At 45.0% G+C, this 15,350-nt stretch overlaps 1 protein-coding gene across 2 annotated transcripts in view; it reads right to left on the reverse strand.

Moving 5' to 3' along the window:
• Nucleotides 1-1,559: 1,559 nt before the first annotated feature.
• The window catches only part of LOC147733095 (uncharacterized), a 101,538-nt gene continuing 87,747 nt past the window's right edge, over nucleotides 1,560-15,350 (reverse strand). The window contains exons 4-5 of one of the 2 annotated variants that reach the window (XM_086957644.1): nucleotides 7,390-7,459; nucleotides 1,560-7,350 (exon numbers count right to left, since the gene is read on the reverse strand). In XM_086957644.1, the coding sequence (XP_086813770.1) occupies nucleotides 3,816-7,350; nucleotides 7,390-7,459 (3,605 nt within the window). In that variant the 3' untranslated portion in view covers nucleotides 1,560-3,815. Of the gene's footprint in view, nucleotides 7,460-15,350 lie in introns of both variants that reach the window. The other variant, XM_086957643.1, reaches the window with a different exon arrangement.

Below are 15,350 nucleotides of genomic sequence, written 5' to 3' on the forward strand. Positions count from 1 at the left end.
CATGCTTTCAAGTACATAGTGGCCGTTCCCCTTACTTTAGATGCTGCTGCTGTATTCAGGTCCTTCTTCACTAGACGGACAGCTTGAACAGATTCAATCGTTCATTGGTCTAAATATATTCAAGTACGTCGGACTTTCAATTAGGAGGTTACAGATCAACCTTTAGCGGATGTGGAGTTGAAACCCAAGTATCGCTGCAGGATGAGGCCCCAGAGCCCATCTTTGTCCTAAAATTGTTTTCGATTCAAGTTTACATTTTACAATCTACGCCCTTATTTTTCATGCTGCCATTATAGGTTCTCCCCCCACCCCTTCATAATCTTTGGTCCTGATGAAGACCCCAGGATAAGGATCCAATTACCTTTACTGCAATTACGGGTTGAAACATTGACAGCTTTTCACTATTTCTCAAGCTGGGACGACAGAGATTAATCATCTGAGTCTACAACTTGTAATGTTTGTTGTGATTAATTTGAAATCATTAGGCTGGATAGGTGTCAGCTGTGTCTGATGTATATATTGCACATTGCCTCTCCTTTCCTATTACCCTCACTAGCACACAATCCTTCCCGAGCACTCTGTCCCTCCCTCTCTGAGCACCATTTTTAATTCAATGTACTGACAATCTTGTTATCATTGATTACCATATGATGACGAAGAAATTAAACACACATTCATGTGAATCGTACATATGATGTTTGGATAATCTAATATTGTACTTTGTTAAGTTGGTTTCCACTGTGACCACTTTATACTGTACTGTATTCAGGTTACAGCGAGCCACGTCTAAAGAAAGGGGTGTGGCCACCATTAAAGTGAATGCACAGCAAGGGGTGCTTTTACAAAAAGACATATATTTTTATATGCTTTTTGGTAAAAGTGTCCCATGCATACTTTCACTTTAATGGTGATCACACCCCTTTCTTTAGATGTGGCTCCCTGTAACCTGAATAAGGAGAGCAGCGTCTAAATAAAGGGGTTTGGCCACTAAAAAAGTGCCCACATTTGCGAGAGTTTGAACTATTGGCATTAGAAATAACAAAGCCTTTTATATACGAGTTGGTTTTGAAAACACATAAATATAGGCATGGTCATTCACAATGCTAATAGCTTAAACGCTCACGAATGTGAGACCTATTGCATTGAAAATGATTGGGGGCAGATTTACAAGCGCCTTGTGCCACCTTTGCGTCGATTTTCCCATGTTAAAAGTGACACAAAAGTGGCGCAAGGGGTTTGTAAATCTGCCCCTTGGTTTTTAAGACTAGGCAGTGGTCCATAGGACACTGCCTGCTTTAAAAAATATTTGTTTTCTATTCAAAGGGAATAGGTCCGCTAGGTCCTTGTAAATAAGGCTACACCCCTATCGCCACTACAACGTCAGTAAAAGCGACGTTGTGGTGGCGATAGCGGCTTGTACATATGCCCATAAGAGTCCTAGTATACGAAGAACAGGTATCAGTCTTTCCACCACAAACACTTGAGAAAGTTCATACACTTACATGTGTCTGCTGATTTATGTTTATGAGTTAAAGAAGAATACAATGATTTCTTCAGCCTTTGCAAGGAAGAAAATGAAGTTTAATATTATATTAGGACTTTTTCATCCTTGAATTTCACAGAGTCATTGATTCAACTTTTTAGCACAAGATACTATAATCTAAATACGTTAGCAGTGCCAGGAGGGGAAGAAAACCTTCTAGCCTGCATCACTATCATGACAGGATCGATGTCCTATGGAACTGGCGACAGCTGTGCTACAAAAATAGCCATACTTTATATTCACATGTGATGTTATGTGTGATGTTTGACTGTCTTTGCATCTGCACATAACACCATTAGAAACACGTGGAAACAAACGGTTTCAAAATGCATATTTTTTTACATTTTTTTTCAGATGTATTGGACATCGCAACATTAATTGTAAGAGGAAAACAGAAAAGGTGTTAAACTTTGATCTATAGAAAAATGCATATAACATTTAATCACTCTAGCCTTACATCATTCCCAAGACTTTCAATCACAAGAGGCACCACAGAAATAAGTAAGAGCTGTTTATTGACGATCCAGAAAGAGACCGCAGCCCTTGAGGTAATGATTCGAACCCAGCAGAACACCACACCCGATCTCGAATGTCCCAGGAATTAAGTGGTGAACAATCCAGCCAGTGTTCCAGCCATGTTTAGGTCCGAGAGAGGAGTCCCGCGTGATTTCCTCTGTCGCAGTCGGGGTCTTTCCAGCAGCTCTCCCAGTGGCTCAGCAGAGTGAATGTTTAGTCTGCTCTCAGGTGTCACCGACAATGCACATTTCATGTGTCTATCCTTGAGCCTTGAGCAGTGGACATTTCCGGTGACTGTGGACATTTCCGGTGACTGTGGACATTTCCGGTGACTGTACGTGTCTCGGACTGTGACGCTGCAGGTGTCTCGAGCAATGAGTGTTTTATGTGACTCGAAGTCTCTCAGACAGTAAGTATTTCATGTGAATCTACAGGGGTCTCAGAAAAGGACAATTCATGTTTCTCTCCAGGAGCCTTTTACAGAGATGATTTCACCTGACAGTGGCAATGTCATGTGTGTCTGCAAGTGTCTAAAACAAAGGGCATTTCATGTGACTCAATCTAGCTAGGAAGAAGGGGGATCGTTTTCGGCAGAGATGATGGGAGATGTACATGAAAATTATGGATTTGAAGTGCCGCGGGAATACGATTTTGTTGAAAGAAAGTATTCATTGATCAGGATGTTGAGTGAATTTCTGCATGAAGGAAGACGTTCTCTTGCGGCAGTGTCTTCTAGTCGAAGCTGTGTGTTTTTTTCTGGCTGAGATTTTTAGCAGCGTGGGTAAAGATGTTTATTAGCATGGATTGTCTAGGCAGTTTTTTGCTTTCAAGGGCTGTTTTTGGCAGGTATTTGTAGGGAGTATATTGTTTAAGGATGATGATTTTTGGTGGGGATTACAGTATCAGATCTATTTGTTAAAAGGGCTCGTGGAATTTCTGTCTGAATTTTTTTAAAATGTTTTTTGATAGGGGATGTACAGGAAGATGCTTGTCAATGGAAGATGTTTTTGACCTGGATTATACGGTATCTGTTGAAGAAAAAATATTGCTGGTGGGTGTCGTGGATCTATTGTTTTTGATGATGGAAGTTGATTTGTGACAGGAGTTTCTTCTTGATGGAACGTTTTTGTTGATAGGGAACATGTAGAATCAGAGGGTTTCATGCAGACGAACTGCGTTTTTGTTGGAACGGACTTTAACAGGGATTTATTTTTGATGGAATCAGTTTCCCACTGAGTTTTAAAGACGGGGGTTAACTGGCCCTTTCTTGTTAATGAGATGCATGGGTGGTGGCTACTATGAGAGGAGGCTTGTCACAGGAATGTTGGATATGTGTCTATCTTGAGCTTACTTCTTGTGTGATATGTACAGAAGGGTGTGGCTCCCTACATATTGATTGACAGAGGTAAATATGGGTCAGCAGCACTGTGGCTGAAGCCAAGGGAACTAACAAAGGTCCCTCAAACCGGTACATTGCTTACCCTTTTGGACATTTACTTCACAGTCAGCAGTCCTTGATTCAGCAGTCAGCGGACTGAATTTGGTTGGGTACTCTTTAATGGCACGCTAGTGGGCAGCACTAGATATGTTTTATTGTAAGGGGGACACACGCACATCAGCTGAACGGAGTAGCTGTGCACTTTTTGTTTTGTTTTGGCTCCTGGAGAATAGCATAAAAACATGGTCTGTGTGATGTAGTTTTACATATTGGTCTAAGGAATTGAAGTAAATTTAGGCTTTCAATTTATTTAAAAAATCACTTAGTTGAAAAGGGGTCTGTTGTTGTGGACTCAGAGTATGGAGAGTCTGGATAGGTCACTAGTGTTTGTGATTGCTTAGTGACTGTGGTAGTTGTTGTCATTGTCTTTGTGCCATCCTCTAATGGAACTGTGGTTGTCTCTGTAATTGTACTTGATGTGACTGGCGTTTGAACAATAGGTAAAGCAGGCAGGTCCCATCTCTCAACTTTATCATGTAGTGTCTTATTCGACAAATGTGACTGGTCTGATGAATTTCGGGTGTCTACAGTCACAGATGTGTCTATGTTTATGATTGTGGTGAAACAGGACCTGGAGCTGACAGTCGTTGTTCTTGTGACCTGCCTAGTCATTATTGTTATGATGTTGGTAGTTGTAGTGGTCTCCTGTATGGTGATTATAGTGATCAGCTTCCCATTCACATTTCTTGTTTCAGTTGTTGTTATGGTTTTAGTTTCTGTTTCAGTTTGGATTTTTGTAACAGTGGGTCCTGGTATCGTTGTGGTACTTGTGTCTATAGGTGAGTATGTGCCTAACGTTGTTGACCCAGGTGGCTCAGATTTTGGAACTTCAGAAGTTCTTGGCAAGGGAGTTTTAGTCTTGTGTGTGGGAGTCTCTGGTGTTAGAGTCCCAGGGGTGGGAGTCTCCGGTGTGGAAGTCTCTGGTGTGGAAGTCTCGGGTGTGGAAGTCTCGGGTGTTGAAATCTCCGATGTTGTAGTCTGTGGTGTGGGAGCCTCCGGTGTGGAAGTCTCTGGTGTGGTAGTCTTGGGTGTGAAAGTCCCTGGGGTGGAAGTCTGGGGAGTGGTAGTCTCTGGTGTGGAAGTCTCCAGTGTGGTTGTCTCCTGTGTGGTAGTCTCCGGTGTGGTAGTCTCTGGTGTTGGAGTCTTGGATGTAGAAGTCACTGGTGTGGAAGTTTCGGGTGTGGAAGTCCCAGGTGTTGGAGCCTCCGGTGTGGTAGGTTCTGGTGTGGGAGTCTCGGGTGTAGAAGTCTCGGGTGTGGAGGTCTCGGGTGTGGAAATATTGGGTGTGGTAGTCTCTTGTGTGGTAGTCCTATCTGTTGGAGTCCCAGGTGTAGGAGTCTCGGTTGTGAGAGTTGTGGGTGTTGGAGGCTCAGGTGTTGGAGTCTCTGATGTGGGAGACTCTGGTGTTACAGTCTCAGGTGTGGAAGTCTCCAGTGTGGGAGTGTCCGGTGTAGGAGTCTCTGGTGTGGAAGTCTCGGGTGTGGAAGTCTCGGGTGTTGAAATCTCCGATGTTGTAGTCTGTGGTGTGGGAGCCTCCGGTGTGGAAGTCTCTGGTGTGGTAGTCTTGGGTGTGAAAGTCCCTGGGGTGGAAGTCTGGGGAGTGGTAGTCTCTGGTGTGGAAGTCTCCAGTGTGGTTGTCTCCTGTGTGGTAGTCTCCGGTGTGGTAGTCTCTGGTGTTGGAGTCTTGGATGTAGAAGTCACTGGTGTGGAAGTTTTGGGTGTGGAAGTCCCAGGTGTTGGAGCCTCCGGTGTGGTAGGTTCTGGTGTGGGAGTCTCGGGTGTAGAAGTCTCGGGTGTGGAGGTCTCGGGTGTGGAAATATTGGGTGTGGTAGTCTCTTGTGTGGTAGTCCTATCTGTTGGAGTCCCAGGTGTAGGAGTCTCGGTTGTGAGAGTTGTGGGTGTTGGAGGCTCAGGTGTTGGAGTCTCTGATGTGGGAGACTCTGGTGTTACAGTCTCAGGTGTGGAAGTCTCCAGTGTGGGAGTGTCCGGTGTAGGAGTCTCTGGTGTGGAAGTCTCGGGTGTGGAAGTCTCGGGTGTTGAAATCTCCGATGTTGTAGTCTGTGGTGTGGGAGCCTCCGGTGTGGAAGTCTCTGGTGTGGTAGTCTTGGGTGTGAAAGTCCCTGGGGTGGAAGTCTGGGGAGTGGTAGTCTCTGGTGTGGAAGTCTCCAGTGTGGTTGTCTCCTGTGTGGTAGTCTCCGGTGTGGTAGTCTCTGGTGTTGGAGTCTTGGATGTAGAAGTCACTGGTGTGGAAGTTTTGGGTGTGGAAGTCCCAGGTGTTGGAGCCTCCGGTGTGGTAGGTTCTGGTGTGGGAGTCTCGGGTGTAGAAGTCTCGGGTGTGGAGGTCTCGGGTGTGGAAATATTGGGTGTGGTAGTCTCTTGTGTGGTAGTCCTATCTGTTGGAGTCCCAGGTGTAGGAGTCTCGGTTGTGAGAGTTGTGGGTGTTGGAGGCTCAGGTGTTGGAGTCTCTGATGTGGGAGACTCTGGTGTTACAGTCTCAGGTGTGGAAGTCTCCAGTGTGGGAGTGTCCGGTGTAGGAGTCTTGGGTGTAGAAGTCTCTGGTGTGGACGTTTCGGGTGTGGAAGACCCAGGTGTTGGAGCCTCCGGTGTGGTAGTTTCTGGTGTGGGAGTCTCCGGTGTGGAAGTCTCTGGTGTGGAGGTCTCAGGTGTGGAAGTCTTGGGTGTGGTAGTCTCTGGTGTGGGAGTCTCCGGTGTGGTAGTCTCCGGTGTTGGAGTCTCTTGTGTGGTAGTCCTATCTCTTGGAGTCCCAGGTGTAGGAGTCTCGGTTGTGAGAGTTTTGGGTGTTGAAGGCTCAGGTGTTGGAGTCTCCGATGTGGGAGACTCGGGTGTTACAGACTCTGGTGTGGAAGTCTCTGGTGTGGTAGTCTCAGGTGTGGGAAAATCCAGTGAGGAAGTATCGGGTGTGGAAGTCTCAGGTGACAGAGTCTTGGGTGTAGGAGTCTCTGGTGTGGAAGTTTCGGGTGTGGAAGTCCCAGGTGTTGGAGCCTCCGGTGTGGTAGTGTCTTGTGTGGGAGTCTCCAGTGTGGAAGCCTCCGGTGTGGAGGTCTCGTGTGTGGAAGACTTGGGTGTGGTAGTCTCTGGTGTGGGAGTCTCTGATGTGGGAGACTCTGATGTGATAGGCTCTGGTATGGGAGGTTCTGGTGTGGTATTCTTAGGTGTGGGAGTCCCTTGTGTTGTAGTCCTATCTGTTGAAGTCCCAGGTGTAGGAGTCTCGGTTGTGAGAGTTTTGGGTGTTGGAGTCTCCGTTGTGGGAGTCACGCTTATAGGTGTCTCGGATGTGGGAGTCTTAGTTGTGAGAGACTTAAGTGTGGGAGAGGGAGTCTCGGGAGTGGAAGGCTTATGTGTTGATGTTGCTGGTCTATTTGTTGTTGGCGTTTGTATGGTTGTAGTTAGTGGTTTAATGGTTGTTGATAGGGATGTTGGCCTTGTGGTATCTGCTACAGTGGTTGTTTTCGTTTCTGTTGTTGGTATGGTTGGTGATAGTGGTGTAGAGGCAATTATTTTTGTGGTATGTTGTGAAGTGGTCATTGTTGAAGTTGTTGTTATTGGTGTAATGGTAGTTGATGTTGGTGCTAGTGGTGTTGTTGTTGTGGCAGTTGTCATTATGGGTGTGGTTGTTGTCGGTGTGGTAGTTGTTATTGGTGTTGTGGTGCTTGTTGTTGCTGGTGTGGTGATGGTCGTTGTTGGTGTGGTGGTTGTTGTTGCTGGTGTGGTGGTTGTCGTTGTTGTTGGTGTGGTGGTGGTTGTTGGTGTGGTGGTGGTTGTTGTTGGTGTGGTGGTGGTTGTTGTTGGTGCGGTGGTGGTGGTTGTTGTTGTGGTGGTGGTTGTTGTTGTTGTGGTGGTTGTCGGAGTCAGTATTGGAGTTTGTGGAGTAATATCAGGATCTAAAAGAAAAACAGAAGATGAATCATAAACTAATGATGACTGTCCAGCATTTCAGGTAATAAACACATTTAATTTCTCTGCATTCCTCATCATAATCTGGATCAAAAACAATTTTAGATTTTTCTATTTTTTTAAACTATTAACAACACTTCAGTATGAAAATATCAATGACTGTGAGGAACTATAAGACAAAATAAATTTGGAGCAGTGCCTTTAACAGTAAGGGCACTGACCTGCGCCCACTTTTGAGACTGTAATATTGTGGCCACTGACAAACATAGTGAACCAAGTTTTTAAAATTGTGATTAACAATAGCATATGGATAACAGCCTCTACAATTGTGGGCACTGACACATAACTACACAATAGTCTTTAACATACTGTCATTGAACAATGTCTGCATCAGAAGCCTACATTTTCTTGGCACTGAATAACATATTGAACTGGATATTTCATTCCATGAGCATTGATTTCCAAACGGATCAGTTATTGCTATGCCGGGCACAGATGACATACGGAATCAAGACTTTTATATTCTTAACACTGGTAATGTGTAGTCTAGAATCTGTATTGAAATGGGTACAGATGTGCTACTTTATTGTAATCAGTAATATTCTTAAACATGGTTCACATCTATATTACAGTCTGTAATACCTTAAGGTCCGGTTCAAGGCCTGAGGTATTTTGGCACAGGCCCACATCTGAAAGTTTTTGTTGCTCACCAGGCCAGCTTCAATGTTTATTTATGTATTCAGAACTCTGAGAAGATGCAATTACTTGCTAAGTGTACGTTTTCACTATATAATTCAATAGGTCCTTTATTTTGGAATGTCTTCCTTTTCAGGCCCACAAAGATTTGGAATGGAAATGTAGAGAGAAGGGTGGCTGGCAGGCCCAGATTTTCAGATATATGCGTGGGCGTTCCAACTTTCGCACGCCCGAATGCTTCTAAAAAGGCCTACGGATGAGGGTATTGGGAGTATGTTTGTGCTCTATTGAAGGGTGAAGGAATTGGGCAATCTGGCTTTTTGTTTAAATTTGGTGACCCCAAATCTTTTCAAAAGGTGAAATTGAAGGTCCTACAGGGCCTGGCAAGAACTTGGGCTAAGTTGAGCTTTTCAACAAAACTGGGGTATTACTCTAGTTAGTAGATCATCAATATGGGATCTTCCCGCGGCTCCAGGCTGGGTGGGTGACACACTAACAATCCCACTTAGAGAGGCTGGTATAGCAACATGGGGAGATCTGTTTGTAGATGGGACCCTGCTTCCTTGGGAAGATCTATTAAGTAAAGTGGGGCCCAATCTCTCGAGATTTAAATATCTACAAATATCAAGTTGGGCTCAGGCACTAACCACCCAAATTACACGCTGGAATAACTTGCGAATAGGGGGAGGTAGTCATCTTGAGTCTCTTTTGGTAGATAAACCACCTGTAAAAAAAGAGATCTCCCTTTGGTACAACCTAATAATGGATGAAATAGATGGGGAATTTCATCTCCCTGAGCAATTGTAGGGTTCATTGATGCCTGGCCTGAATGTGAACGACCTGTGGCTTATGTCCTGCAAAGTACTATGGGACTTAGTTAAACCTGCCTGGCTTCGAAGGAACCACCTCTTTACTCTGCATAGAGCATATTATTCCCCACAGAGGTTGTCCAAGTTTTCCCCGGGGAGCCTAGTGGCTTGTGCACGGTGCGGTTTTAAAGAGGCCCCGGACTCACATATGTTCTTTGATTGTCCTTGCCTGACACCTTTTTGGGACTCAATAAGCAGCAAGCTCTCGACCTCTTTGGGGTTTTCAATAGTGATTGACCTACGCCTTGTAATCTTTGGAATAGTGGACCAGACTCGTAGTCCTGCCAAAAATCTCTTGTTCTATTCCAGGGGTACTCAAAGTATGGCCCGCGGGCCAGTGGCGGCCCGCCTGGCCTTCCTTGGCGGCCCGCGGACCTTCTTTCCATTATACCGACTTTTTCCCAGTAAGTTAGTAAACCGAGAAAATGGCCGCAGGAGCATACGTAGTGAATACGTATACAATACCTATTCACTACGTTTGCGACTGCGGCCATCGTCTCTGCTTACTGCTTTTCTCTAATTGGCCTGCCTCTGTGACGTCACATGCGGCACCCGGCCTAATTGGCCTGCCTCTGTGACGTCACATGCGGCACCCGGCCGGCGCGAAGCACAGGTCCTTTAAAAGTCAGCTGTAACTAGTGCTTTACAGCTGACTTTTAAAGGACCTTTGGGAAGCTTCCAGTATCCTCGGTGACAACGTCCTTGCAGCCCGCAGCCCCGGAGAATCTTTGCCACTTCACTTGCAGCCCGCAGCCCCGGAGAATCTTTACAGCAGCCTTTTACGCCAGAGTGGTACTTTACCCGCAGGTATGTTCTCCGAGTCTTGCCGCCCTTCTGACCCCGCATCATCTGTCTCCCTCGTCGGTCCCCTTGTTTCCACCTCCACACCCACTGTCATTAGCGGTGTGCTCTGGGTCAGAGGCGTGTTGTGATGGTGCTTGCAGTGCAGCTTTCTGCTTCCGCACAAAGATGGTGGGCTCTGGCTGGTGGAGACCAGCTTTACTTCGGGCCGGTAGTTTACTGTGGCTGGGTTGTAAACGGAGCGGGCGGAGAAGGCTGCACAGCTCTTTGGCGGGTCCTCGGGGAGCTGGAGGCGGTGGTGTGCAAACCTGATTCCGAGTTGGACAAGGCTGATGCGTGGCTGCTGAAGAAGGCCCATGAGACCGGATTTCTTTCCTGGTTTCGAAATGGTTTGCTCACCACCGGAATTGGGGTGATTTCTTTCGTTCAGACTCAGAATGATGTGGGGCAAGAAGCAGCTTATGGATTCTAGGTGGAGTGTGTGTCTCGTATGGAAGTGCTTCCTACCTTGCCAATCTCGTGATGCTACGCCGCACCATGATGCTTTCTGTTTCTGCAGCCATGTTGAGTGGAGCTGCAGTGTTATCTTTGGGGCTGTTTTGGGTCTGTGCCATTAGGGGTTAAGAAAACAAATTGTGAGTATGGAGGCGTCTGTATTGAGGCCCGAGCCAGCCCTCGCCTGTGTGCAAGGTCTTTCTACAGAGGTCGCGAGGGCCTGGCTCGTGCCTCAAAACAGACCCCTCCATGCTCACAATTTGTTTTCCTAACCTGCATGTCTTGCCACCTACATCAGAGAGCAGCCATACCCTACTATTCAAATTATATTTGATGGTTGTAACGTGAATATTAAAATGTTTAATCCAAAACATATGACTGCAGTGTAAATATAGCAGCACACATGCACGATTTATATTGAAAGTTACAAGAGTTTCCATACTCCTAAGTACACCTCTATGTCAGAAAGCAGCCATACCCTACTATTAACATTATATGTGATGGTTATAAATGTAATATTAAAACGTTTAATCCCAAACATATGACTGCATTGTAAATGTAACAGCACACATGCACATATATTGAGATTAACATTTCCCTTCGCACCTCAAGCCTCGCTGGTGCCTCCTACATCCTAGCACAGACATGCTTCAGTTCAAAAGGTCCCTTAGGGCACTAGCTCTTTGGGGAGACAGGCAGACCCTTTTAGGGATTGTTAACCCTTCGTCTGTTTTGAGGCACGAGCCAGCCCTCACCTGTGTGCAAGGTCTTTCTACAGAGGTCACGAGGGCCTGGCTCGTGCCTCAAAATAGACACCTCCATGCTCTCCACACATCTTCAGTATTTCCCTCCTCGGTCCCCTTGTTTTCACCCTACTCACAAGATTTGAAGGAAAAAAAGATCTTTATTTTACCTAGATATAGTTGTTTTTTGTTACATTCTTGCGCTGGAACTGCGTGTATACAATGGGCTCACTAGAATTTGTAGCTCAGTAAATGCCAAATGTTTAGTGCATGTTACACCTTCTGTAAACAATGCAGTCTGTCGAAGGCTGCAACCATTGCCCAACCTGCAACTTTTACTGTTTGTCCTCTGATGAAATGCTATCCAGTTACTATGGGTTGACAACTGATTTCATCAGGGAAACTGTGCAAATTATTTCTATCTCTCATCCCTACCTCTCTCATTTCTCCCTCTGTGGGAGGTGGGTTCTTTTGGCTACAGATGGCTGTTTTTTGGTTACTTTACCCATCTGGGAAAAAGATACTGCACCCTGGACACATGCCTCCTGCACAGGAGGGGGATGTGTTGCTCTGTTTTCCACACGGTCCCGTTGTATTCGTGCTTGCATGAAATTCCGATTGCATTAATGCCTGGCAGTACATTTGTTGTAATGTGTTCCATTGTCAGGCTGTGTTTGGTGACCAGTTGCAGCTTGTTATTTAACATCTCCTCCCTCCCTCTCCCCCTCTCCCTCTTTCCTCCCTCCCTCTCTCCCCCCCAACCCTGTCTCTCCCCCTCTCCCTCCCCAACCCTCTGTCTCTCCATATCCCCCCCTCTTCCTCTCTCTCTCTCTCCTCTCTCCATATCCCTCTCCTCTCTCCTCTCTCCATATTCCTCCCTCTCGCACATCTCTCTCTCTCTCTCCCCCTCTCTCCATATCCCTCTCTCCTCTCTCTATATCCCTCCCTCTCACACATCTCTCTCCCCCTCCCCTCTCTCCATACCCCTCTCCCCTCTCTCACCTCACACCTCTCTCCCCCTCTCTCCATATCCCTCCCTCTCTCACACCTCTCTCTCTCTCTCCTCTCTCCTCTCTCCATATCCCTCCCTCACACCTCTCTCTCACTATATATATATATTTATTTATTTAACATGTCATGTTGGAGAAAAATAAAATTGCACTTTAAAGAACTTACCTTTTGTGCGGTCCGTTCCTGTTTGAGAAGCGCCGGGTGGAGTTTTGCCCTACGTCGTGCTCTCTAAGGACTTGGTTGTTATATATATATATATATATATATATGTGTGTATATATATATATATATATATATATATATATATATATATATATATATATATATATATATATATATATATATATATATATATATATATATATATATATATATACATATATATATATATATATATATATATATATGTGTGTGTGTGTATATATGTGTGTGTGTATATATGTATATATATATGTGTGTGTATATATGTATGTGTGTGTATATATGTATATATATATGTGTGTGTGTATATATGTATATACATATGTGTATGTGTGTGTATATATATATATATATACACACGCACTAAGGTTTCTTATCGCATACCTGTCAGTGATTTCAAAGACAAGAGGTCTAACTCTGTATTATTATTATTTCCCATAATTCACATTAAGCAGCAGATGATGTATTATGTGTCTCACCCATCCCCTCTCTACAGCCTTGACCATGCTATCTGAGCCTTTCAGATTCCTTTAGCTCCTCCCACATGTTTCTACTCTGTATCCTTGTACTGTGTGCACACGGGGTCTGGTGGTTCAGTGGAAAAATGCGTCCACCGCAGGGCCCTGGGTTCTAGCTCATGGTCACAGGTTCAAATCCCGGCAGGTCCTGCCTTTCATCCATCTGAGGTCGATAAAATGAGTTGGGTAGCAATAAAAATCTGTTATTCAGCACTAAGATATCTATGGGTTAACACGCGCTATTGAGTGACACATTTCCTGCATTCCTTTGGTGTTGCTCACAGATCTGTTGCAAGAAGTGTTGTCGGTCCAGCGGTCGTGACGCAGTGTCGGTCCAGCGGTCGTGACGCAGTGTCGGTCCAGCGGTCGTGGTGCGCATCGGTCGTGGGGTGACGTTGGGTGGAAAATCGGATTCCTGGTCCTTGTTACTGATTGCATAGTAACAAACTAGCTGGAGAGCTCCGCAATGGCCAACAGTCCAGTTTCTAAGGCTTGCAAACGACCCAGATCAATACAGAGTGAACACAGAACCTTCCGGGAAGCGTGGGAAGAAGAGTACTTGTTTGTGGAATGCCCAAAAGAAAAAGCCACCTGTTTGCCTTGGAAAGAGAAAGTAAAAGAGGTATAACCTTGAACGGCACTACAGAACACGGCACTCTGGATTCACTGCGAACTTCCCACTGAACTCAAAACTGCGTTCTGCAAAAGTGGCATCATTAAAGCAAGCACTTCTTTCCCAGCAGAAGATCTTCCTTTGCCAGATGAAAGAATCTGAGGCTGTTACAGAAGCGTTTTTCAAAATATGCTACTTGCTTGCCAAACATAAAAAACCTTTCACAGATGCAGAGCTGATGAAGCAATGTTTCCTTTCAGCAGCAGAAATTGTATTCGACAGCTACACTAATAAAGCCAGCATTTTAAAGGAAATTGGTGCATTGCAGCTATCAGATTCAACATGTGCACGCAGAATAGAGGCAATGGGACAAAACATCAAGGAGCAGGTGATTCAATCAGTCAGAGAGTCACCGTTCTCCAGCATTGCCATGGATGAGTCAACAGACATAGGCGATGTGGCCCAGTTATTAGTTTGGGTGAGGTATCTGGACCAATCGCTTCATCCCAAAGAAGAGCTCCTCTGCCTTCTACCACTGCAAGGGCACACAAGAGGAGAAGATGTACTGGACAGTATGTGCAACTACTTCAAAACAAATGACATACCACTGAACACTCTTGTCAGCATAACAACGGATGGGGCTCCTGCCATGGTAGGCCATGACAGAGGCTTCGTATCTATGCTTAAAAAGAAGCTCATAGGACAGACTGTGATAGACTACCACTGCATTATTCACCAGGAAGTGTTGTGTGCAAAATTAAAGCATGGAGAACTGAATAATGTCCTAAAAGGTGCAGTGAAAATTGTTAATTTTATCCGTGCCAAAGCTCTGAACCATAGACTTTTTAAAGCAATGCTGCAGGAATCTGAAGCGGAAAAAACCGACGTCTTGATGCACACCGACGTGCGTTGGCTAAGCAAAGGGAAGGTTCTGGAGCGGTTCATCGCATTGCTTCCTGAAATTGTACTCTTTGTGAACAGTAGAGGCCAATTGTTCCCAGAACTAACAAATGTGAAATGGCTTGTTATGCTCCATTTTCTTTCAGATCTTTTTACACATTTTAATACTCTCAATTTGACCCTGCAAGGTAAACAACAGCTTGTGTGCTCTCTCATGAATGGTATTTATGCGTTTGAAAGTAAGCTTGTGCTATTCAAAGAACAACTGGATGATAGTGACTTCACTCACTTTCCAAAATTGTTGGCTGTAATGCAGAGGTTTCCAGAGGCACAAGAAATTCTGGCAAACCTTGACCCTGGTGCATGTCTTGAGGAAATTTCTGGGGAGATTAAAAGACGATTTTCGCAATTCAGAACCCTCATCCCTCTGTTCAGGCTGGTTGAAAACCCCTGGATGGTGAGTGCACGGAATCTTGATGTTGTTGCCCTTATTGGCATGGAAAGGGCTCAAGCAGAACTAGAGCTCATTGACATGCAGCACAATTCAGCCCTTGAAGCATCTTTTTTGGGGCAAGCACCAGAAGAATTCTGGAAAATTGTGCCCCCTGACAAGTTTCCTCTTCTTGTTACAGTGGCCCAGAAGGTACTTTGTATGTTTGGGTCAACCTATGCTTGCAAATGTTCATTTTCCACAATGGGACTGTTGAAGAGCAAACTTAGAAATAAACTTACAGACATACATCTGGAGCAGCTCTTAAGGCTTGCAGTTTCCAACTTGGTACCAGATTACAGAAAACTAATTGGTGACATGAAATGTAAAATAAGTTCATAGTGTTTGTGTTTAACATATCTATTTTTTGGCTCTGAAGCCTGTGCTGCACTGGACATGTGCTGAATATCCGGTTGCTGCAAATTGCCATTCAATACCACTTAAGATTGCCCTTGTCTGCTAATAAAAAAAATATTATAAACATGTGCTGCATGTAGTTACATCTGCTTTGGAAATACAGCATTGACTAGTAATGTTTTGA

Source organism: Lissotriton vulgaris, chromosome 2_1 (assembly GCF_964263255.1).
Source record: "Lissotriton vulgaris chromosome 2_1, aLisVul1.2, whole genome shotgun sequence".
In the NCBI taxonomy this organism is placed as follows: domain Eukaryota; kingdom Metazoa; phylum Chordata; class Amphibia; order Caudata; family Salamandridae; genus Lissotriton; species Lissotriton vulgaris.